The sequence below is a fragment of the Heterocephalus glaber genome, unplaced genomic scaffold (genome assembly GCF_053883595.1).
Source record: "Heterocephalus glaber isolate CG9 unplaced genomic scaffold, H.glaber_assembly_v1.0 deba00001472, whole genome shotgun sequence".
NCBI lineage: Eukaryota > Metazoa > Chordata > Mammalia > Rodentia > Bathyergidae > Heterocephalus > Heterocephalus glaber.
In genome coordinates, this window is record NW_028258315.1 from 45,256,373 (window position 1) to 45,278,684 (window position 22,312).

A 22,312-nucleotide genomic window follows, 5' to 3' on the forward strand; every position below is an offset into this window, starting at 1 on the left:
GAGGAGAGGCTGGTTTTACTAAGAGCTCAGGAGCAGCTGAACCCTGGAATGTGAGCTGGGGCTCTACTCTGAGGATGGGACCCTACTAGAAAGTCCTATTCAACTCTGCTTCTCAGGAACTAGTATAAATAAACAAGAAATTAACACAGTGCAAGACAGTGTCCAGGCCTGGCCAGAGAGCCGGAACCCTGCTAGGAGGAGAAGCTAGGACAGCCCTTCTTCCCACTTGGAGCTGTGAAGGAAACTCAGTGAGTTGGCCATGCCTGCTATGGTTGGTCTTCCTGATGCCCTAATCCACTGCTGCTCTCTCCCTGCTTTCCAGCTGGGGCGCTGGGAGAGGAAGGCAGAGCTCTGCTTCCATACTCCTCTTTACCCAGTCTTTTCTTTGTCCTTTCTCAGGTAACACCACTCACAGCCTTGAAGTTTGCAGAGCTGACATTGAAGGCTGGCATTCCCAAGGGTGTGATCAACATTCTCCCAGGATCTGGTGAGGGCTGCAGCCAGGCACAGGGCTGGGGCTCCAGGGAGCTGGAAATGAACTTAGCCAGAATAGGGCCTGCTGGTTAATGTGCCCTCCAGAGCATCTTGGTGAGAGCCAGGATAGAAGGCCAACCCTAGTCCAGGAGGCCTCACCCTGGGGAAGGAATGTGCACCTGAAAGGACTTCAGCTTGAATGTCCCCATTGAATGTTTTCATTGTGCATATTCATATGCTCTGGAATAAACTACATGACTTGGGAATTATCATCCCTTAGACATTTGAGATAATTTATCTGTAGAACATTCAAGGCTTAGAGTATTTGGGGAGGTAACTGCTTCTTTAGTTTCTTCTGTGTTTAGCAGTCTAATTTATTGGAAAAGTTGTTTTGCTTGTGCAGATTTTAAATCTCTTGAAACACGAGTTGTATGTAATAATCTTATTTGAATCTCCTTTTTTCTCTGGTTGATTATTGTAATAGCCTCTGTATATTTTCCTTTTTTTCACTCTTAAAATTTATTTACAAAAGTTATTGCTTGTTTGTCCTTATGCCCTCACTGTAAAAAAAAATGCTTGTGGTTCTCTTTACTTTGTTCATTAGTCTTTTAATTTTTATTGCGCTTATCTTTACTATACCTTTCTATGTTTTCCTGGGTGTATTTTTTTAACTTTGTGAGTTGACTATTTAATTTTATTGATTTTTGTTATAGTTTTAAAGAGAAAAGCATTTAAAGAGAATTTTGGTGACACTTCATATCCATTGATCAACACTTTTATTGTTATAAATGCCTATTTCTGATGTTTGATAGTTTTTGTCTTCAGGTCTAATTTGTCCAATATTAGGGTCTGTATATCCACCAAGCTTAGATAGGATTACTGTTTGCATATTTCTTTTCTATTCTTTTACTTTCGATCTGTTCATAACCTTTAAATCTTAACTGTGCTACCATTAGGCAACATATGGTTCAATACTTTTTTTTAATTCAGTCTGACAATCTCTGCTTTTTTTTTTTCCAGTACCAGGGATCGAACTCAGGACCCTTTGCCCTTGAGAAGCAGACAAGGTGCCACTGAGTTAAATCCCCGGCCCTATCTCTGCTTTTGGACTGGATAGTTTAATTCATTTACATTTAATATTATTGATATAGCTATATTTGCCCATTTAGTTTTTATTTTCTGAATCTCTTGTCTTTTCCCTTTTTATTTCTCCTTTACTGCTTTCTTTGCCATTAACTTAATACTTTCTAGGTTAACATTTTAATTTTTAATGATAGTTTTCATTTTTTACTTATTTAGTTATTTAGTGGTTATTCTGGGATTTACCATCTACTGCTTAACTTATCAAAATCTACTTCAGATTTACACTAACTTAATTCCAGAAAAATATAGAAATGTTACCTCCACAAAGCTCTGTTTTCTCTTCTTCTTTTTGTGCTATTATCACTTTTTCTATTTATATAATATCTATATATGTTACAAACCAAGCAATACATAGCTTCAAATATTACTTTATATAATTTTATAACTACTAAAGAAGATAAAAAAGAAAGGAAAGCAAATATATACTTATAGAGTTTGTTATATTAACATTATTTATCCTTTCTAGTTCTTGTCATTTGATCCAATGGATTTGAGTTACTGTTTTCATTTCCTTACCTCACTTCATTTTTGCTTCCATCTACTTTTTTTCTGCTACTGCCTAATATGTTACATTGCTGTTTGTCATAGACACAACAGTATAATTATATGTGTATTTATATAATTGCATTTTATATCAGTTAAGAAAAGTGAAGTATGTTTTTTTACTATTTTTATAATTACATAATTACCTTTACTGTGCCTTTTTATGTGAATTCTGATTACAATCTATGATCACTCAGTTTCAGTTTAAAGAGCTTTCTTTAATATTTCTTGTGAGGTGAAACTGCTATCACTAATTCCCTCAGTTTTTGTTTGTGTGACAGTGTCCTTACTTGCACCCATTTTTTTAAACACTAGAGAGTTTTACTAGAGATGAGTTTCTTTGTTAACAGTTTTGTTCTTTCAGTGTACTGCCTCTGGTTGGTTTCTAGTGAGAAATCTGCTATTAATTTGTTGAGGTTTCTGTATGCTTGACAAGTCGCTTTTCTTTTGCTAGTTTCTAGATTTGTCTTTCAGCATTTTTACTACCATATGTCTGGTGCGCATCTTTTTGTATTATCTTACTTGGAATTCATTGAGCTTCTTGGATGTACAGATTAATATTTATTATTAAATGTGTAATGTTTTCAGGCAGATTTATTATAATTTTTTTCTGCTTTATTTCCCCCTCCTCTCCTTTTGACACTCCCATTGCACATATGTTGGTGCAATTAATGGTGTTTCACTTTTCTCAGAGGCTGTATTCAATTTTTTGCTATTTTTTCCTCTCTATTCTTTAAATTACATGATGTCTATCAATCTGTCTTCAAGTTCACTAATTCTTTGTTCTGTCAGTTTATATTTTCTGCTAAACCCTTTATTTTAACATCAGTTATTGCACTTTTTAATTCCAAATTTTTATCTGGCTATTTTTTTAAAATCCATCTCTTTATTGACATTATTTGATAAGACATTGTCATCATAGCTTCCTTTAAATAGGGTTTTCTTTAATTCTTTGAACATTTTTATAACGGCTGCTTTGAAATCTTTACCTGTTAAATACAACATCTGGACCCACTATCAGGCAATTTATATTGTGTTGCCTGCTTTTTTCTCCTTTTGTGATGGCTTACACTTTTTTTATTTGCACATCTCATACTTTTTAAAAAACTGAGTAACTTAGGCAATGTATTGTAATATCTGAATGCTGATTTCCTTTCTCCTTTTTCAAGCTTGTTTTTGTTACTGCACTTGCTTTTTATTTGTTTAGTGGCTTGGTTAGATATCTTAGTGAAATTTATCCCCCCTGCAATGTGTAGCTTCTTATTTCACTCCTCAGAGGGTAAAGGCTTAGATGTGCACATAGTCACCCTTAGGATGGCAGCAGTTTAGCAGGACTCTTTGACTCTTTTCCCTGGTTTCTGTACAAGTGTCTGCCAACTTTGGTTATCACATCCTGCTATTCAGTAACAGTAATTGTGAGCTGGCTGCTCTGTTATTTTCCACAATGCTCGAGCCATAAATTGCTGTACAGTTTGGGCCTCTTTGCAAGGGGTAGTTTTGATGTCAGTCTTCCAGGTTGGTTCTTACCACAAAAGAATTCCTCCCTCATTCTCTCTAATAAACAGCCTGACCTACAATTCATCATATATATATATTTGCAAATATTTTCTCCCACAAAGAGTGGATTAATAGGAATGATAGATTGGAATTAATATCAGAATCATTTGTAGAACTTTAACTTGATATAAAGGGAGGATGCAAGGGTCTCACTCTAGATATACCAAACCAGAAAAAAATCTGCAGGTACACCTGAGCATATGAGTTTTACAAGTCTAGAAGCACAGGAGCAGTGGAAATGAGGGACTGGGCAAGTGCACAAGCCCCAGGACTGGGTGATTCACAGAATAGGGAAGGAAAATGTAAAGAATGACTCCCAGGTTCTTGGCTTAAACAAACTGGCTGCAGAGAGAGGTTGTTTACTGGAATGGAGAGCCCTGGAGGGGGAACAGAGCTAAGAGAAGATTCAGAGTTCAATTTCAAACATGTTGAATTTGAGAGTCTGTAAGTCATCCAAGTGCAGGTGCCAAATAAACAGAGGATGATAAATAGATCTGGATTCTGGAGGAGCTTGGTCAGAGATATAGATTTAGGAGATGACATACCTGAAGATGACATTTGAAGACCTGGCTGAGATCAGCTGAGGAAGCCCTATAAACTGAGGAGAGGAGATGAGTGCCCAGAATGTAGCTAGCAGTACTGCGTATTTTAAGGTTGAGTGAGCAGAGGAAATGAAAAAAGAGCAGTTGGAGGATCAAACTAGAAGAGCAAGAGTCAGAAGCCTAGTCAGGAAGGAGACCTAAGGGGGGGGTGTATGTTATGTTTAGAGAAGGTGATGTCAGGGAAGCCCATCCTGAAGTCTCGTTGAGCCAGAGACCTGAGAAATGCAGAGGAATTGGGCACCCTAGCGGCAGGTGTGTGAAGGTTCTAGAATGGAATGGGGAAGTGCTGGGGTACCAGACAGAACTCAGAGCATTCCAAGCAGGAGGAGTAGCATGTATCAAGGCTCTCTATGGCTGCCTGTACCCTGAGGCTGATCCTTTTGGAGTCTATGATGCTCAGGACATCATGTCCCCCTTAAACTCAAACAGACACCCTTGGGTGTCTGTTAAAGCCCCTGAAGAGCTGGTGAGCTGAGCATTTTTCCTATGCTTACTTCCATCTGTATATCTTCTTTGGTGAGGTGTCTGTTCAACCTGTAGTGTTGTCCCTAATAAGTAGAAAGCCACATGGTTGGTGTATCGGTTTGTAAGGGCTGCCATGTAAAGTACCACAGACCAGGGACTTAAGCATGAGAAAATTTTTTCTTGTTGCAACCAGGGAGGCTGGAAGTCCAGCTTCAAGGTGTTGGCAGAGTTGGTTTTGTCTAAGGCTTCTTTCCTTGGCTTATAGATACCATCTTCTCCTGGTGTCCTCACATGGTCATCCCTCTGTTTCTATCAGTATCCTAACCTCCTTTTCTTTTAAGCACACCAGTCATCCTAGGAAGATCTACCCTAATGAACTCATTTTAATTTAATGATGCTTTTAAAGACCCTGCCTTCAAATACAGTCATGGTCTGAAGTACTGGGGGTCTAGACTTCAACATTTGAATTTGAGAGGATGCAGTTCAGCCCATACCAGGGGCAGAGACCCAGGAAGCTCTAGGCTCAAGGGACACTAAATATGCAAGGAATGGAGCACAGAGCTCTAGCCTTTGGTATGGACATATGAGGGACTAGTGGCAGGGGTTGTGTATTCTTCAAAACCACTGTGGCCACCCTGAGCTAACCACCCTCTCCCACCTGTAGGCTCACTGGTTGGCCAGAGACTCTCAGACCATCCTGATGTGAGGAAAATTGGATTCACAGGTTCCACAGAGGTGGGCAAACACATCATGAGGAGGTAGGTGGCTTGGGGTGGGAAGAGGGAGAGGTCACACTGGCCACAATGTCTGGACACAGACAGTGCTATCATGTGAGATAGGTCTGGCTTTTCAAACTTCAGTGAGCATGGCTATCCATAATGGCCATGTTCAATTCAGATGCTGACACAGTGTGTCTGTATTTTCCACAAGCCCATAGGACTGTGGGGCGGCACTGCAGAGTCCACTCAGACCAAAAGGTCCTGGCACCACGCTGCCTGATACAGTCCCACAGAGCTCACTGTCCCCCATAACTGCTGTGTGCTTAAAGTGGGGCCCATCTGAATTGAGATGTGCTATGAGTGTAAAATAGATACTGATTTCAAAAACTCAACCCACACAAAAAAGTAAAATATTCATAATTTCTTGTACTGATCACAAGTTGAAATTGTAGCACCTTTGATTAGTTAGACTTTAAAAAATCTTACAGTTGGCCCTCTATCTATGCCTGCAGGTTCACATCCACATTCACAGTTTCAAACAACTGCAGATTGGTAATATTCTGGCAGAAAAATATACTAAATATGTACAGTTTTCTTTCTTGTTATTATTCCCAAAACAATACAGTATAACAAGATTTTACAAAATGTACCTGACTGCCTTGAAACTCATTGAATTTGGTACTTACACATTTTGATGTAAAACTTTTGTCCCAGTACTCATGGTCATTTGTTTGGCATTTTACTCTCAAGCTAAAACTTGTTAGTGTGAATGTCTTACAACCTTTTTCACGCAAACAATTTGTTTGATATTTGTCATTTTTGGTATTTGTTGCACTTCCCAGAACCAATCAATAATGAGTACCAGGGGTACCAGTGTATTAGCTATTATAAGTAAACTAGAGAAGATTTAAAGTATATGGGAGGATATACATTGATCACATGCAAATATAATACCATGCCATTTTATATAAGAGACTTCAGCATCCAAGGATTTTGGTATCCACGGGCTTCCTGTAACCATCCCCCAAAGAGTCCAAGGGAAACGTATTTGGATTAAATTCACCTTGTTTCTTTTCCATTTTCTTTCAGTGAAACTATCAACAAAAATTTTTCATTACATACATGTATAGTATTTGAGGCTTTTTTGTATGTCTAAAGATAGAACCTATCTAGAGCATCCACTTATTTTCATCCCTTAGACTTCAGCCTCAAACTAACTGGGGCCTGCTTATTCCTGGCTCTATCACTAATTCATGATATGACCTGGGCCAAACCCAGGCCTCATTTTCCCCACAAGCTCCATGAAAGTCACTTCCTAGGCTTGGGTGTTCTGGCCTGTACTTCTGATGAGTTTAGAGGTAGGCAGCCCTGCACCACAGGGTGACTACTATGGCCCAGACAGATGAATGTAAAGTGGCAGTGATTCAGAGAAGGCTGTCCATCTGTCCTGTCTCAAAAGCCAGCCCACTGCCTCCTCTGTGGTGTGCAGATTGCTTTGTCCCATCTCAGTGCATAGGTATTCATCAAGTCCAGGATGAGGACCCAAGAGATGTCAGCTCTTGGAACCTCCTGGAAGAAGGTTTTGGGTAACAACATTCAGAAGAGCCCTTCCTGCTCTGGAACACCATGAGCAGGTGTTCCAGGACTCTGTAGAGTCCTCTCCAACTTGCCCATGAGCACCCCCTAAGTCAGGGGAGCCCTCCTCCTGGGTTGGTCCTGATCAAGGAGACCATTCTTCCCTAGGTCCTGCCTGGTATTTTTCTGACTCAGTTAACTGAGTGTACATTTGAGGACAGCATCATTGAAGTACATGTCCTGCCGACTGACGTCACATAATTCCCTCTCTGTTTGCACTGTCACTAAAACTCTAAGATGCCAAAGTTCTATGACCACTGCAGCTCCACTAGCTTGGAGAGAATACAGTTTCTTTATTTTTTCAGCATTGGCAGCTATGTGCAGCACAGTGCAAGGCCATGAGTGTGTCATAGGAATTACATGAGCACACACCTGCCATGGTGAGACTTGAATTCTGGCAGGTGAGGTCAGCCATAAATACATAGTGAGGCAGAGAGCAGCTTGTGGATGCACAGGAAGGTGGTGGTTTCATATGGAGTCATCAGAGGCATTCCTAGGAAGAGAACACTGCAGCAGGGGCCTATAGGGAGTGAGCAATCCAAGGTACAGGCGTCTTAAGGAAGAACAGTCCAGAAGATAGGGACAATCAGGTGTTGGAGAAATAGGAAAGTGGCTGAGGGTAAGGGTGGGGAGAAGGTGCTGGACCCAGTCTTGCTCTTTGTGACATAGTATGTTTTGGACCCACCTTTGTTCTCCCCACCTAAGAGGCCCCAGTGCTCCCAGGCTTTTGGGCACCAACCCCAAGTTTTTGTTCCTTCCAGCTGTGCCCTGAGTAATGTGAAGAAGATTTCCCTGGAGCTGGGTGGGAAGTCACCCCTCATCATCTTTGCTGACTGTGACCTCAACAAGGCTGTACAGATGGTAATGGTTGGGCCTCAGGGGTGGCATGGAAGTGAGACAGGGACAGGTGGAGGGATATGGGCAGCCAGGAAGTACAGGGACAATGGGAGATGGGAGTCTGACTCTAAAGTCTTACCATTAGTTTAGCTTCAGTAAACACAAGTCCATCATGTCACCATAAACATAGCACAGTAGGAAGGGGACTTGTGCCTTTCAAAACAAATTCTCCAAGTAGTTTCATAACCATCAAGACCATTGAAAGCAGCTGCATCAGTTGAAAACAGGAGCCAGTTTCCTGATAGGAAACCTTTAACCTATGGCTCAGGTCAGACCCCTGATATAATACAGCCCAATTATGGGGAAGCAAGAAGCTTGTGGCACTTATAGCCTGCTAGTAAACTGGGTAGGGGTTTCTACTACAATTCAGCAAGTCAATGGCCAAGCCAAGTGCTTGTGCACATGGCTACCAGTAGAGTAGTCATTGCAGGCAACAGGGTCATGCTCAAAGGTTCAGGCCCTGGTATTCTTTCCTATCAGATAAAAAAGGCAGCCATGCCTCCTTCAGTACAGATGTAACCTGGCTCCTGCTGGTTAATTACGACCCAGTCCTGATTTCCATTTGTTCTCTTCTGCAAGAAAAGCAGTGCCTCCCTTTTACAGCCTTGCCTGAAATAGCCACTATCACCAGATGCCTCACATATACCCAGTTCTAGATCCCATGTGTGTAATCAATAAATACTGAAGGTCTTGGGTGCCTTTTGTCTTTGTTACCCAGAGCAGTTTAGAAGATCCTAGCCCCTGTTTTCTATTTAAGTCTTGTTTCTGTGTCTTTTGTTCTCTCTCGCTTGCATTGTATTGCCTTGCAGGAGATCAAGACCCACTGGTGGGGCTCTTGATACTGAATAGCCATGGGCAAGTTGCTTCATCTGTCAGGCTTATGTGCTCCCACCTGTGCAAGGGGACCAGGATGACACCCACTTCCTACTGTTGCTGCAGGGATTAACATCTGCAGGGCTCAGAACAGTGGCTGGTGTGGCACCTGCCATGGAAATGTGATGGTTCTTACCATTAGTGTTGTCATTTTTATGCCTTGGTCCCATCTTCTCTCCTGTGGGAGCAAACTTGGAAGGCCAAACAGGTGCTCAAATATGCACCCCCTACCCCTAAGTCCCACTCTGCCTTGGAGGAGTAGTGATGCCCCAGCATGGTCATAAAAGGGAGTCTAACTTCATTAGATGGGAACACTGAGGGAAGCTTGGATCTTGTTCACAGACCCCCGGTGAGGCCATCAGTCCTGGGATCTTGGCCTTAGTGCCAAAGCTAGCGCTACTGGCCCCTGCGTATGCCTGAACCCCATTGTTAGTTGACAGTACCAGCTTTCAGGGGAGCTGGGCTGGACCCTGGTCTTCCTTCTTCCCCTGGCTTCCCACAGACAGCTGACCAGGTTTCCAGAAGCACATTCTGAGAGTGTTTATTCTGAACTTCTGCTAGGAGTCCCCGGGCCTGGTTGCTCTTCCCTGACCTTGCCAAGACAAGGCTTGTCACTGCCTCTGGCTGACCTTCTATATATTCACCCTTCTGCTTCCCACACATACTACCTAGCATCTCTCCAGTTAGTTCCCAGTGTGCAGAGGTCCTAGGTGCACTCAAGTTCACTTCCTCTTGTTCTCTGATGTCTATAGTGTGGACAGTGGACTCATCCTCCAGCAGTGGGACTGAGGGCCCATTTTATCTCCTTCTTACCACATGGCTTTGTGCTGTGCTGTCCAATTTCCCATACTGTCACCTCTTGCCTCTCCTCTCTAGACTGAGGGTTGAATGGGACACATGGACCTAATGCTAGCTGAGCCTGGCCTGCAGGAAGACAGTAGGACACAGGCACACTTCCCCTTCCCATGAGATAGGTGACAACCCTGGTAGGGAGTTAAGGAAGGAGCCCTGGAGGCTTTTTAACTCAGCATTTTTATCCATTCTCTGAAGGGGATGAGCTCTGTATTCTTCAACAAAGGGGAGAACTGCATTGCAGCAGGGCGGCTCTTTGTAGAGAACTCCATCCATGACCAGTTCGTGCAGAAGGTGGTAAGTCCTGCCCCAAGGTCTCAGAGGTGCCAGTTCAATGGGATCATATCCTGGGAAGCAGGAGAGGGGTCAGAGGAGGAAAAGTATAGCTGGGTGAAGTGGTGCTTGATCTTTCTCTGATTGGGAACCATCTACCTGGGTCAGGGAACCTGTAGGTGTCCTGAGTCTTCACTGGTTTTTATCAATGATTCAGTGGTAGAGCTCTTGCCTAGCATACACAAAGCCCTAGATTCCATTCCCAGCATTACTAGAACAAAAGCAAAACAAGAACCTGTTTTAGATAGGCTCCTGGAAATACAGCCTGCCTGGAACAAGAGTCAGATGTGTGTGCTTTGCTAAGGGCAGACCTTCTCAGGTGAATCCTGGAAAGTAGAAAGATCCAAGAGAGATCAGGGACAGACTAGAACAATGACGTAGCCCCAGGTCCAGTGCATCTTTGACATGATCCACCAACAGGAGCCCTGGAGCACAAAGTACTCCACCCCTGAAGTTAATCAGTCAAGCTTCAGTTCCCTGTGTCAGGCTGTCCAAAACCATCAGCAGCTGCCTCTCAGCCACTGAGGATGGCACAGTTGCTGAACACACTGAACAGCATCTCCTGCTGGATTTATCAACTCAGTTAACCAAAACCAAAATAAGGTGGAGTCTTGCCTCTAGGACAAATGGATTTTGAACCCCTTTAGAAATATTGTGTGTGCGTGTGTGTGTGTGTGTGTGTGTGTGTGTGTGGTGTCGGGATAGAATCCAGGGCCTCACACATGATAGGAAAGCACTCTACTTCTAAGGCACATCCCAGCCTGGCTAACTTGACATTCTTATAAGACAGAATCAGAAAGGGAACTCCCCCCACCCTCCCAACTTTGTTAGCAAAGTTATGGATAAGTATACTAGTTGGCACAGCCTGGGCCCCTATCCATCCTTGATCCTGGCAGCAATAATCAGGGCAGCCACTCTGGTCAGCACAGCTGCAGGCAAGAGCCCTCCCTCAGGTCCTAGAGAGCAGAGCAGAATCCCAACAAATATATGCTGAGATGCTGAAAAAAGAGTCAGCAACCTGTGACAAACAGTAGTTAGAAAGCCAGGAAAAGAGGGCTTGTGTATTGAGGATGGAGTGGAGCTGTACTTAGGGAGGAATTTCTGGAGAAGATCTGTGTATCAGTCAGCTTTCTGTTGCAATGACAAAATACCTATGATAAAAGGAGGAAGAGTCTCTTTTCATCACTATGACAAAATAGCTATGATGGACAACTTAAAAGAACAAAGTGTCTATTTTGGCTTATGGTTTCAGAAGTATCAGTCCATGGTAATTTGGCTCTGTTGCTTTTGGGTCTGTGGCAGCACAGTATATCATGGTGTGATTGTATGGCAGAGGCACTGCTCACCTCTTGACAGCCAGTAACCAAAGAGAAAGACACAAAGGGGCACTGTCCCAATATCCTCTTCAAGGTTACAACCCCAGTGACCTAATTTCGTCTCACTAGGCCACATCTTCTAAAGGTCCCATCACTTTCTAATAGCATGACCAGCTGAGGACTAGTCTTTAACATGTGTGCCTTTGGGGGACACTTCAGATTCCAAACTGTAGCAATCTGGTACTGGATCTTGAATAATGGGTCAAAGTACAAGAGGCAGTGATGAAATGAAAGGGCTTTATAGGAGAGATTGTGACAGCTTTTGGTGTATAACAAATGACCCTCTCTGGAAAATTGAAGCAGGAGGAGCACAAGTTCAAGCCCAGGTGGGGAAATTTAGCAATTTAGTGAGAACTTATCTCAAAATTTTAAAAAATAAAAAAGGGCCGGGGATGTAGTTCAAGACTGAATAGCTGAAAATAATAGCCAATCACTTAGTTCACTGTTATGACTTATATCTAGATGTTCCCCCCCAAAGCCTCATGCAGTCATAGGTAGCTTTTTCAGAGGCGGCTGAATCTAGAGTATGTGATCAATTCATGGAGCAATGCTAGAATTAAGGGCCCTAGGATTAAGGGTGGGTGATTACTACATCAGTCCACTGATTGGTTTGGCACCACCCTAATCCTGGTATCCTGGATACAATGTATGGGACAGAAAAAAGCTTGTCTCATCTCTTGCTTGCTTTGCTACCTTTTGCCCATCATGAACTGTTTCTCCTCTGCAATACCTATCTGCTATGCCACTCTGCCTAGTAGCCACCCAATTATGGACTGAAAACTCTACAAACTGTGAGCTAAATAAACATTTCTCCCTTTAATTTTGTGTATAAGGTATTTTGTCTTGGCCATGAGAGAAAAGTAACTAAGAAACTCACTATCCTGTGGGTGGCAGCTTGGCTTGGGATTAGATTCATCCAAACTTCCTCATGCATCTACAGTTCATCTCCAGGATAGCCAGTGCAGTTGGTGCCTCAGCTTGGATGGCTTCTCTTTGCTTCTGTGGTCTTGCATTTTGTAGTTTGTGTTCAGGCTGCTCAGACTGGGCAGTTGCAGGGATTCCAAAAATGAGAAAAGTTTAGATATCTCTCCATTGCTTTTGCCGCATTCTGCTGGCCAAAGCACATCATGACCAGTGCAGATTTGAGGAGTGTTAAAACAGACTCTATCCTGGTAGTAAGGGAGCTGACTAGCCTGGCTGAACAAGTCCTGCGACTCTTAGGAACATAGAGTCATGATACAGACTGGGCAATGACTGCAGGCAAAGTGATCATGGGGGGTGGGTGTCACCAAGTGGAGTATGGGTAAGGGGGGTCTACAGAAATGATATCCTATCTGGGGGTCTGCAAGGAAGTCATACTCCCAAAGGGTGACCATAGAGAACAGAATTCTAGGGATAATTTTCCAGAGTCACAATCCTATATTAGTGCGTGTTTTGTTCATACAATGAAGTACTTGAGGCAGGCTACTTTATTAAAAAAGAAGCTTATTTTAGTTAACATTCTAGAAGTATGAGATCCAAACTGCATGGCACAGACTCTTGCCAGGGCTTCCCTGGGCTGTATTATATCATGGCAGGAGTGTATGTATATCTCTGTATATCTCTGTCAATGGGGGGGGGGACAGATATCTCCCTCTTAATACAAAGCCACCAGAACTCAATCATGAAAGTTCCACCCTGATGACCTAATGGAATCAATTCCCAAAGTCCTCACCTCTAAACACTGTACTCAGAATAAGTTCTCATTCTCTTAATTACCATTAATATAAGATATTAGAAATTAAAATTCTGCATGAATTTGAGGTGGGTGAACAAACTATATTCAAACCATAAAGCATCCCATATATAGGAAGTAAGAACAGCATCCAGGACACATAGCAAGGTTGTTGTTTGCATCAGAAGAGACTGGAGAACAGTTTGGGTCACCAGGTCAGGAACAGACAACAGGAAACAAAATGGTGGGAGGGTTGGTGGCAGAATGGAGACCCCTTTCAGGATAGAAGGAGCCCTGGTGGGAAGGCTAGTTGGGGAAGGGAAGTTAGGAAGGGAAGCAACTCTTTCTGGTTGCTTGAGCTCTTCCTGCATCTGATTAGGGCCTGTTGTGGGATGCAGAGTTTTCAAGGGGCTGAAGTAGACTTGACCTTGGAGGACAAGAAAGGAAGAAGGAGAGGAAAAAGAGTAAGGGAAGGAGGAGGGAGGGAAGAGGAAAAGGAGAAAGAAAAGGTAGAGGAGGAGGCCAATCCATCTTGACCGTGATGTGGTTTGAACTGAGTAAGGGTGATGACTTTGATCTTAGGAACCCCTGGAAGGAACCTAGGAGAAGGGAGAGAAATGGGAGAAAAGAGAACTCCAACCAGGAGTCCAGAAGTCTGCCTGGCTGAGGATTATGTTCACCAGTGCTCCTCCTTTTAACACTTCAAAACACATCCTGGTTCATTTGCTGACTCTCCACTTCTCCAGGCTCCAGAATCATTACATAACCTCTCTGTCGCTTCCTTGAGGACACCCAGGTCTGCAACTCTAGGCAGCAAAGCCTAGACTCACATTTATCTTGGCTGGGGCAGCAGGAAAAGCTTCCTGGGAGAGGAGTAAAGATGGGTTTTGAACAGGCAAAAGTGTGAGCATAAGTAGGTGAAATCGAGCCTCAGACCTCTTCCCTCCACTCAGTGTCCCACTCTGACATAAGCTATTGCGGTGGGGCTCATATACTCCTGCTCATCCCACATCCTGGAGTCCCAGGACGAAGAGGTCCTGCAGGTCTATGAAGCTGGAGGCTTGACCAATAGCAGCCACCCCTGTGCTGTGCCCATGCCTACCCCCACTATGGTCACAGATATCTGCTTCTCTCTTCTACTCACCCTCATCCCTGCACACCTCTACCCCACAGCCAATCTGTCACTGGGCATGGGGCTCCTCAGAGACTTCTATACCTTTACACATAGGAGACATCTGGGGTTTCAGCCTAGAATGTAGGCTTGGAACCAGAATTGAAAAACCCTAAGAGTTGGAATATGCTGTGTGGACTGTCTTCAGGGATCAGTAGTGGGTACAAAAATGCAAATGTGGCAAGTGGATCAGGTGATGATCACCATCAGAAACTGGTGGCATCTGAGCCAGACCTGACTGAAGTATCTTCTACAGGTGGAAGAGGTGAAGAAGATGAAGATTGGCAATCCTCTTGACAGAGACACCAACCACGGGCCACAGAACCACCAAGCCCACCTAAAGAAGCTGTTGGAGTATTGCCAGCATGGCATGAAAGAGGGGGCCACACTGATCTGTGGTGGGAATCAAGTCCCTCGGCCAGGTCAGTCAGAGCACTCCTGGATCACTTGGGTAAACTGAGGAAGCCAGTACATTCAGATTCTGATTTCTGGCTCAGCTCTCACTGGAGATAGCTAATGGCTAGGTACCTCACCTCTCCGGGCCATAGGCCCCATCTGGGCCCTTAGCTGGGGTAGGTCTTGGCTCTTTGGACACCTTCCAGACCCAGGTATGGGGCTAGTGAGGTGAGGACCCAAGAACTGTAGACAATATTCAGGGCTGGCGTTAATCTGAGCTCTACTACACTTTGATTTTCCATTGCTATTAGGTATCCTTACAATTCTCTCTTCCCATAGATTTCCTGACACGTGATTTCAGGATTGTCTTTCTATCTCTTTGGCTGTAACTTCCCAGCAACTGCCCTTTGGCAGAAACTCCATCTGCACCTGCCCCTTCAATGCAGATGTGTCCCCAGGTCTGTCCCTAGCTTTGAGTGCCTCTGAAGGCAGGTCTGTGGCCTGCAGAGCCTCATGCCGTGCACTGGCTCACATCCTACTGTACAGGGGTCTGAAACCTACACCCCATATCAAGCTCCTGAGCACATAACCAGCTGCCAACTTGACACCTTCACTTGATGTCTCCAGGCACTTCAAATGCAGTAGTCACCCCAGTAGCCAACCTGACCCCAAGCACCCACAACTGCTTCTCTAGAATCCTCTCTGATCAAGCCACCATGCCAAGGAGCAGAAGCCATAGGGATAGGCCCTTTCTGCTCCTCCCCCTTGCACTGCCTGCTACATGGGGACAGGTGGCATGTCTGTCCTGCCCATCTGCTCCTGTATACTTCACAACAAGCCTTGAACAATTTCTTAGTTAACTGATGGCATGGAGAGGGCAGGAAAGAAATCCCAGAGTCTTCTCTTTTTATGACTTTCTATTTTAAATTAATTCCTGGTTCTATTAAATGTGGATATTTTCTTGCACCTTGCTTCTGCATCCCTGCCACCTCTGTGCTGGCTCTCTACATCTTGTCTCATGGTAACCAACACAGCAGTCTCCTGACCTTGTGAGCCCCAACTATCTCTTTGCTTACACAGCTGCCAGGGCCCTGATAATCTCTCTACAGGGTTCAGACAGTTCAACAGTGACCTGTCTTCCCACAGTGGCAAATTCACACTTCTTAACTTTGCACCTAATGCTTCTCATGTTCTCCTGCTCTCTGTGCTGCCAGACAGGAGTTCCTTGAAGCCAGGGACAGCATCACTAGGGCCCTGGCAGGGCATGGATGACAGGGTTTAGGTGTCTGTGGAAGAGAGTATAATGAAGGCACTGTTTACAGAGCAGAGCAAGAGGCAGTGTAGTCCCCAGAAACCAGTAACAAGAGGGAGCTACCACCTCCATTACCTAGCCTGAAGGGATTCAAGGAGGGTAGAGAATTTCTGAAACCCAGTAAAGAGCGCAGCATGGGACAGGAACCACCTCTTTCTGGCCACACACAACTGGAAGGAAGAAGACAAGGGAGTCTGGGCCTGAAGTCCACTTATCAGGACCTAGAGCAACCTAGAGTACAGAGTAAGTGGGGCAGGCAACTGGAGAAATAACCCACACTGTCTTCATGCACCTCAGTGCTCTGCTGCCTGATAGCCAGCAGTGCATGATTGTTGAATGGATAGTTGGCATTCCCTGTAAGCCATTAGGCATTCATACACACTTCACATCTTACCAACTATAATTAATGTTGAAATATAATTTATAAATGTACAAAAAATACAGTCATGTTCTGCATTTAGTTCAAAGGGTTGTGAGGATCACATAATATTATTGGGGTAGGCAAGCCATTCACAGATGTTGGCATGCATCACATAGTTGCCACGACATTCCATTTCTGGAGTGTGATGTCTACATAGTGGCTGGTGTGACCCAGGCCCTGGCCACTGGTGGGGAGAACGGACCTCTTGGGTACTACACTCATCTCCATGCCACAGGCTTGTCTCCTTTGCAGGTTTCTTCTTTGAGCCAACTGTTTTCACGGACGTGGAGGACCACATGTTCATAGCCAAGGAAGAGTCCTTCGGGCCCATCATGATCATCTCTCGCTTTGCCGATGGGTAGGGAGTCTCTTTACATTTCTCAAGGGGCTGATTCTTTTCTGTGAATTGCTGGGGGTTTTGCATGAGCTTTGGGAGGTGGCCCACGGGCATCTAGGAGAATTCAGACAGGGAAGAAGCTGGGGACACAGCCTGTGCTGCTTACCCACTGAGGGCCCTGATCCCCTTGTGAGGAGCCCCTGGTGATGAGGAGGGCTTCGGGTCTCACTTTGAGCAAAAGGTGTTTTCCTCATGTCCTCTCCTCTCCCTATGTGTCTCTGTGACTGTGTCTTACAGCCTGCTAGCTTCTGTTCTGGGGATATATCACCCTGTACTAAACCACCCCCAAAGTGAGTGGCTGAGAATAGCAACAGTAATCTATTCACCTATGAATCTGCAGTCTGATCAGGACTTGATGGATGAACCCATCACTGCTCTGTGCCATTTCCAAATGGCTGTGCTCACCTTGGCTCAGGACTCTCTGCAGGTTCTGTCTGGCCTGGCACCTGACTCCTCACAGAGGCCAGTTAGAGGTTGCAAGTCTCCTTACTATCTGCCCTCAGAACCCCCAGAACATCTCTTCCAAATATCCCATCAGTCAAGTGCCCATCGGGGCCAACCAGAGTTACAGGGAAAGAATAAACTTCATTTGCAATGAAAGGGGCAGCGGCAGTTTGAACACCCTTTGCCGTCCCCATCTTCTTCTGGCTATTCATTGCTCAGGCATTTACCACTGAACAATTTGCAAAATGATACCTCATCCTCAACTTTTACTACCAAACTGTCAAGAAAAACCTACTTAAATTGTTAGTATAGGCTGATTTCATTAGAATAAGAGACATTACTGTCATCTACAAAATGGTTAACAGATCTTCAGTCTCTGCTGTCTGCTGAATGCCCAGCCTAAGTGGTCACCTTTGCTTTTCCATGTGTGGTGGGCTCTGTTCCCATCTGTAAAGTGAAAGACTGTCCTGGGTGGTTGACCCTTTGCAAATCTACCCCTGCTTGCTCATATCCTTCCCTTTTTCCTCCCTTCCTTCCTTCCTCCCTTCCTTCCTTATTCCCTCTTTCCTTTCCTCCCTCCCTTCCTCTCCCCCTTACTACCTTCTTTCTTTTTTGAGATGGGGGTCTTGATCTGCTGCCCAGACTGGTCTCGAAATCCTGGGATCAAGCAAACCTCTCACCTCAGCATCCTAAGTCGCTGGGACTACAAGTGTGTGTTGCATGCCCAGCTGTCCTCCTCACTATCTCTCTTTGCCCTTCTCTATTCTGTCCTCTGTCTACTCAGACTTGCTTCAGCCCTCGCACTTTTCCTCCTTTTTAGGCCTTGTGTAGCAAGGAACTTGGAGTGGGCCTGGCTCAGCCTTGGGGGAAGAGATACTGGTCTTTCTTCATCTTGTGTCCAGGGGTGAAGCCCCTCTGAACTTCCCTCAGGGAGCTCTTGGATTTTCTCCACAGGGATGTGGACACTGTGCTGTCTCGCGCCAATGCCACAGAATTTGGCCTGGCTTCTGGAGTCTTCACCCGGGATATCAACAAGGCCCTGTATGTCAGTGACAAGCTTGAAGCAGGCACTGTGTTTGTCAACACATACAACAAGACTGACGTGGCTGCTCCCTTTGGAGGATTCAAGCAGTCTGGATTTGGCAAAGATTTAGGTAACCTAATCCTGCCTGTAGGGTTGCTTTTATTTATTCATTCAACAAACTTCTGTCCTAGGTGCTGGGCTGTTCAGGTGGTGTCACCCTGAACAGAGTGACTATTAGGTGATCACTTCTTACTGGGAAGGGACAAGCAATAATTAAATTGGTGAATGAGTGCTAGGAGTGCTAGGAAAAGGGCAAGAAACATAACCTGACAGCAGACTCTAGTCACAGAGCAAGGGGGCCTCTCTGTGGAGGTGACACTGTTCCAAGACCTGCTTGACAAGGTGGAGTTAGCCATAAAGCTAGGGGGCTAGGGACTTGTTTAAAGGAGAGGGAACCAACTCTGGCCTTGAAGCTGCAGAGAGGCCTGAGTGGTTGGTGTGGGCAAGGGCAGGGAGGACAGGAGGGCTGAGAGGTGGGCAGTACCCAGATGTTAAAGACCTTGGAGGCCACAGTCAGTGGCTCAGGCTTTAGCCTCAAAGGGATAGAGCTGCAGGTAGCAGTGAATGTTCCCATCACCCATTGTAGGGATGACACCACCAAGGCATTAGCAGGCTCTGGACTCGCACAGGTGGAGCACATGCCCCACATACTGGGTGGAGTGAGCTTGGCCCCAGCACTCCTCCTTCCCTGGGCTGCTCATTCTACTTTCTCCATCCTGCCACTGTGGAAACTGACAGCTTGCAAGGTCTGGGAAAAGCAGTGTGCTGTCTCTGAGGAACCATGGCTTCTCTCCTCAGACTCCTGGGCCTGCTCAGGGACTGCAGGCAGCATCAAATTGAGGCTGGAATCCAAGGGTGCTATTTTATAACCTCCCATCTTTCAAGTCCCACAAGAACCCTGGGTGCTTGTGAGAGGTGCCTCAACTGTACTCTGCAAGCCTGACACACCTTGCACACTCACCTGAGCCAGAACACACACGCACGTGCAGGTCAGGCACACCCACTGTCCTTGTTGGCTGCCTCCTTCCATGACACCTTCCTGGTGCCCATCACTATCCACAGATGGCTGTAGGTATCAAGGCCCTAGGATGTGATCATTGTCACATTAGACTCTTTTTTTTTTCACATTAGACTCTTTTCCCTGAGATCCTCCAGCTCTCTTCCCACTCTGGTCCCTGTGTCCTGCATAGATAGGACCTGAAGGCCCTGTGATACATCCCCAAACTAAACATTTCAAACAGCCCACCTAGGATGGGCCAGAGATAAAGAGGGATGCAGCAGCCTCAGCATTAGGGGGGCACCATTCCTGGGGGCAGCTGCAACTGATGGGGAGCTCTCAGGCAACCAGGGGGCACATACATTGTCATGGAGCTAGATGCACCAGCCACAAAGTGCTGTCACATGTCAGAGTCCTCAGGGGTCCTGCAGGGCCTCCCTTTCTCCAGCCATAGCTTGATCCAGAGGTAGCTGTGGCAGCAGTGGGGAGGAGATGGCCAGGAAACAGGAAGACAGTCTCTCAGCTTTCTCCCCCCGCCCCACCTTACCCTATCACAATGGAGTAGGAGCTGGGGAAGGTTCTAGAACAGTTATTCCAGATTGGGTTTGCATCCCATGCCTGCATTGGAGCCCTGGCACGCTTACCTGAGCATCACTTTCTCACCTGCAAGTAAGGTGATACAGGGTCACCGCATGTGGTTGCTCCTGGGACCCAGTGAGATAGTACATGTTACACCTAGAACAGTGCACTGCACCATTTGTCTTTCAGGAGAGGCAGCCCTGAATGAATACCTGCGGGTCAAGACAGTGACTTTCGAGTACTGAAGAAGAATCTCTACAAGCGGGAAGACCAAGTCCCCATGGTGTCCCTCATCCCACACAGGCCTGACCTGCCTCCTTAGGGAAGACCAGGGTGCTCCCACCAGCCAGGGTGCACAGCCCCCTCCCTCGAGCACCTGCTGAAACTCTCCTGCCTGTTCCTCCATCTGCACCATTTGGGACACACTACGAACAATCAGAAGGGGCCGATGGCAGAGAGGGAATAGCCTGCAGGGAAAATAAAGGTTCTGAGTAGAGGCAACCTCCTCCTGTGTCCCCACTCTGTCCAGAGTACTCCTAGAAGCTGTGTAGTCACCCTTAGACCTTGGTGCAAGCTATGTTGCTTGGACTTGGGAGAGCCAGACTGCCTGTCCAGACATGGAAGGAAATGCACATGGTCACTCAGGCCCCCACACAGCAGGTGTTGAAAGAGAGGGGTGAGAGAGGTTTGGGGAATAACCCCCAAGAAATAGAAGAGGATTCAGGTTTGGGAGTGGAAAGTCTGGACTATGATCCTGCTCAGTGTCTGCAGAAGTCCTTGCCTGGTGTCTCAGACCTGGGGAAGTGCTCCTGGTTTTTGCCCTGTTTCTTGTGGCTTCCCCTCAGCCAACGGCACCCACTGCAGAGCCTCTGTCTTTCTTGTACCCTCATCCATGGGCGCCTAGGGCCACCCCCCTGCGTCCTCATCCTGTGGGCCCCAAACACTATAATGCAACCTACCCACTGTTGCCTTACTTTCCCCCTCATATTTACTCTCTTCTTTGCTATGCATTGGTATGATGAGACTGTAACTTCTTATAAGACCTGTGTGTGTGTGTGCGTGTGTGCGTGCATATACTGGGGATCAAACCCAAGGATACTCCATAACTGAGCTACATCCTTAGCCTCTCTTATTTTGAGATGGGGTCTCACTAAGTTCCCTAGGTAGTACTTGAACTTGTGATCCTCCTGCCTTAGCTTCACAAAGTGCCAGGATTACAGGCATGTGCCACTTTACCCAGCTTCACAGACCTTCTTAAAGGTCAATGAAAAATGACAATTTCTGCTGTGTGACTACTCAGAGCCCCAAAGCCCAGACCCATGCCAGGCCCTGTAGTGGGCATCACATGACCTATTTCCCACCTACCATAGAGCAGGGCCAGGTCACCCCACTGTGAATCCCTGGCTTGTCCAGTCTCAATTTTTGTTGCTCACAGAGGGAAATAAATGTGTCTTTCGGGCCTTTGCTACCTCAGAATTGATATCTACTGGGATAGCTGATGATTGAGATGGCCCCCTTGCTGGAAGGAAGTCTTTCCCCCATCCCTGGGGAAAGTGGACTTGCCTTAGCATGGAGCACCTACACCTCAGTTGTCCCTTTCCTACATTCTGGTTGTTGGGCCTCAAACACCCTAGGACTAAAGTCCAAGGGAATGTGGCCTTCTCTAGGCCCTGAGCCAGTGCTATCATGCTCTTCCCAACCAGAAGTGGAAGCCTGCCAGCATCCCCAAAGAACCAACCCGGCTTCCCTGTGAATATTCCTTCATAACAGGAGAGCAGACAAAGCCTCAGTGCAGGCCCATTCAAACTCAAACAGAGCTGAGAAGAAGCTTCCTCAACAGATGCACAAAGGGCTTGGTCTTACCCAGGGCACCCCACTGCAATTATACTTGAGATCCCTGGTTTAGATGCACAAAACTATACTTCCAGCTTTCTATTCTCTTTCCCCTTCAAGAATTCTATAAAATGGAAACTATAAAATGTAGTTAGGAACGTCAGTTCTGCCCCAACTTCATTTTCTTTGTTCCCTTCTTAAGTCATAGGACCTTCATATTTCACCTGGGCACATGACTGCCCAGGAGAAAGACAATTTCCCAGCCTAATTTATGGCCAAGTGACAGTCATGGAACCAAGTTCCAGTCAACAGAAAGTGAGTGGACATGATCAGTTCACCTTCTGATGCATATCCTACAGAAGGGGCTCATGCTGTTGTCCTGGGATGGCTGGAAGCAGGCTCAGTGGACATGGCAGGGGACATCTTGTAACCCTGCAGGTATGAGCAGCACTATGGGATGTGGGGGATGGAGGAAGCCTGAATCCCCAACATCAT

General features: G+C 45.7%; 1 protein-coding gene and 1 long non-coding RNA gene across 4 annotated transcripts in view; one reads left to right on the top strand and one right to left on the bottom strand.

The window, feature by feature from the left end:
• Nucleotides 1-20,485, top strand: part of Aldh1l1 (aldehyde dehydrogenase 1 family member L1) — a 66,634-nt gene extending 46,149 nt beyond the window's left edge. The window contains exons 15-22 of one of the 3 annotated variants that reach the window (XM_004854159.4): nt 400-487; nt 5,449-5,542; nt 7,900-7,999; nt 9,959-10,057; nt 14,611-14,776; nt 16,736-16,841; nt 18,279-18,478; nt 20,174-20,485. In XM_004854159.4, the coding sequence (XP_004854216.1) occupies nt 400-487; nt 5,449-5,542; nt 7,900-7,999; nt 9,959-10,057; nt 14,611-14,776; nt 16,736-16,841; nt 18,279-18,478; nt 20,174-20,229 (909 nt within the window). In that variant the 3' untranslated portion in view covers nt 20,230-20,485. Of the gene's footprint in view, nt 1-399; nt 488-5,448; nt 5,543-7,899; nt 8,000-9,958; nt 10,058-14,610; nt 14,777-16,718; nt 16,842-18,278; nt 18,479-20,173 lie in introns of those variants that run through there. The other 2 variants (XR_002398070.2, XM_087181327.1) reach the window with 2 other exon arrangements.
• Nucleotides 1-22,312, bottom strand: part of LOC147826347 (uncharacterized) — a 122,700-nt gene that overhangs the window by 42,574 nt on the left and 57,814 nt on the right. The gene's annotated exons all lie outside the window — the stretch shown is intronic.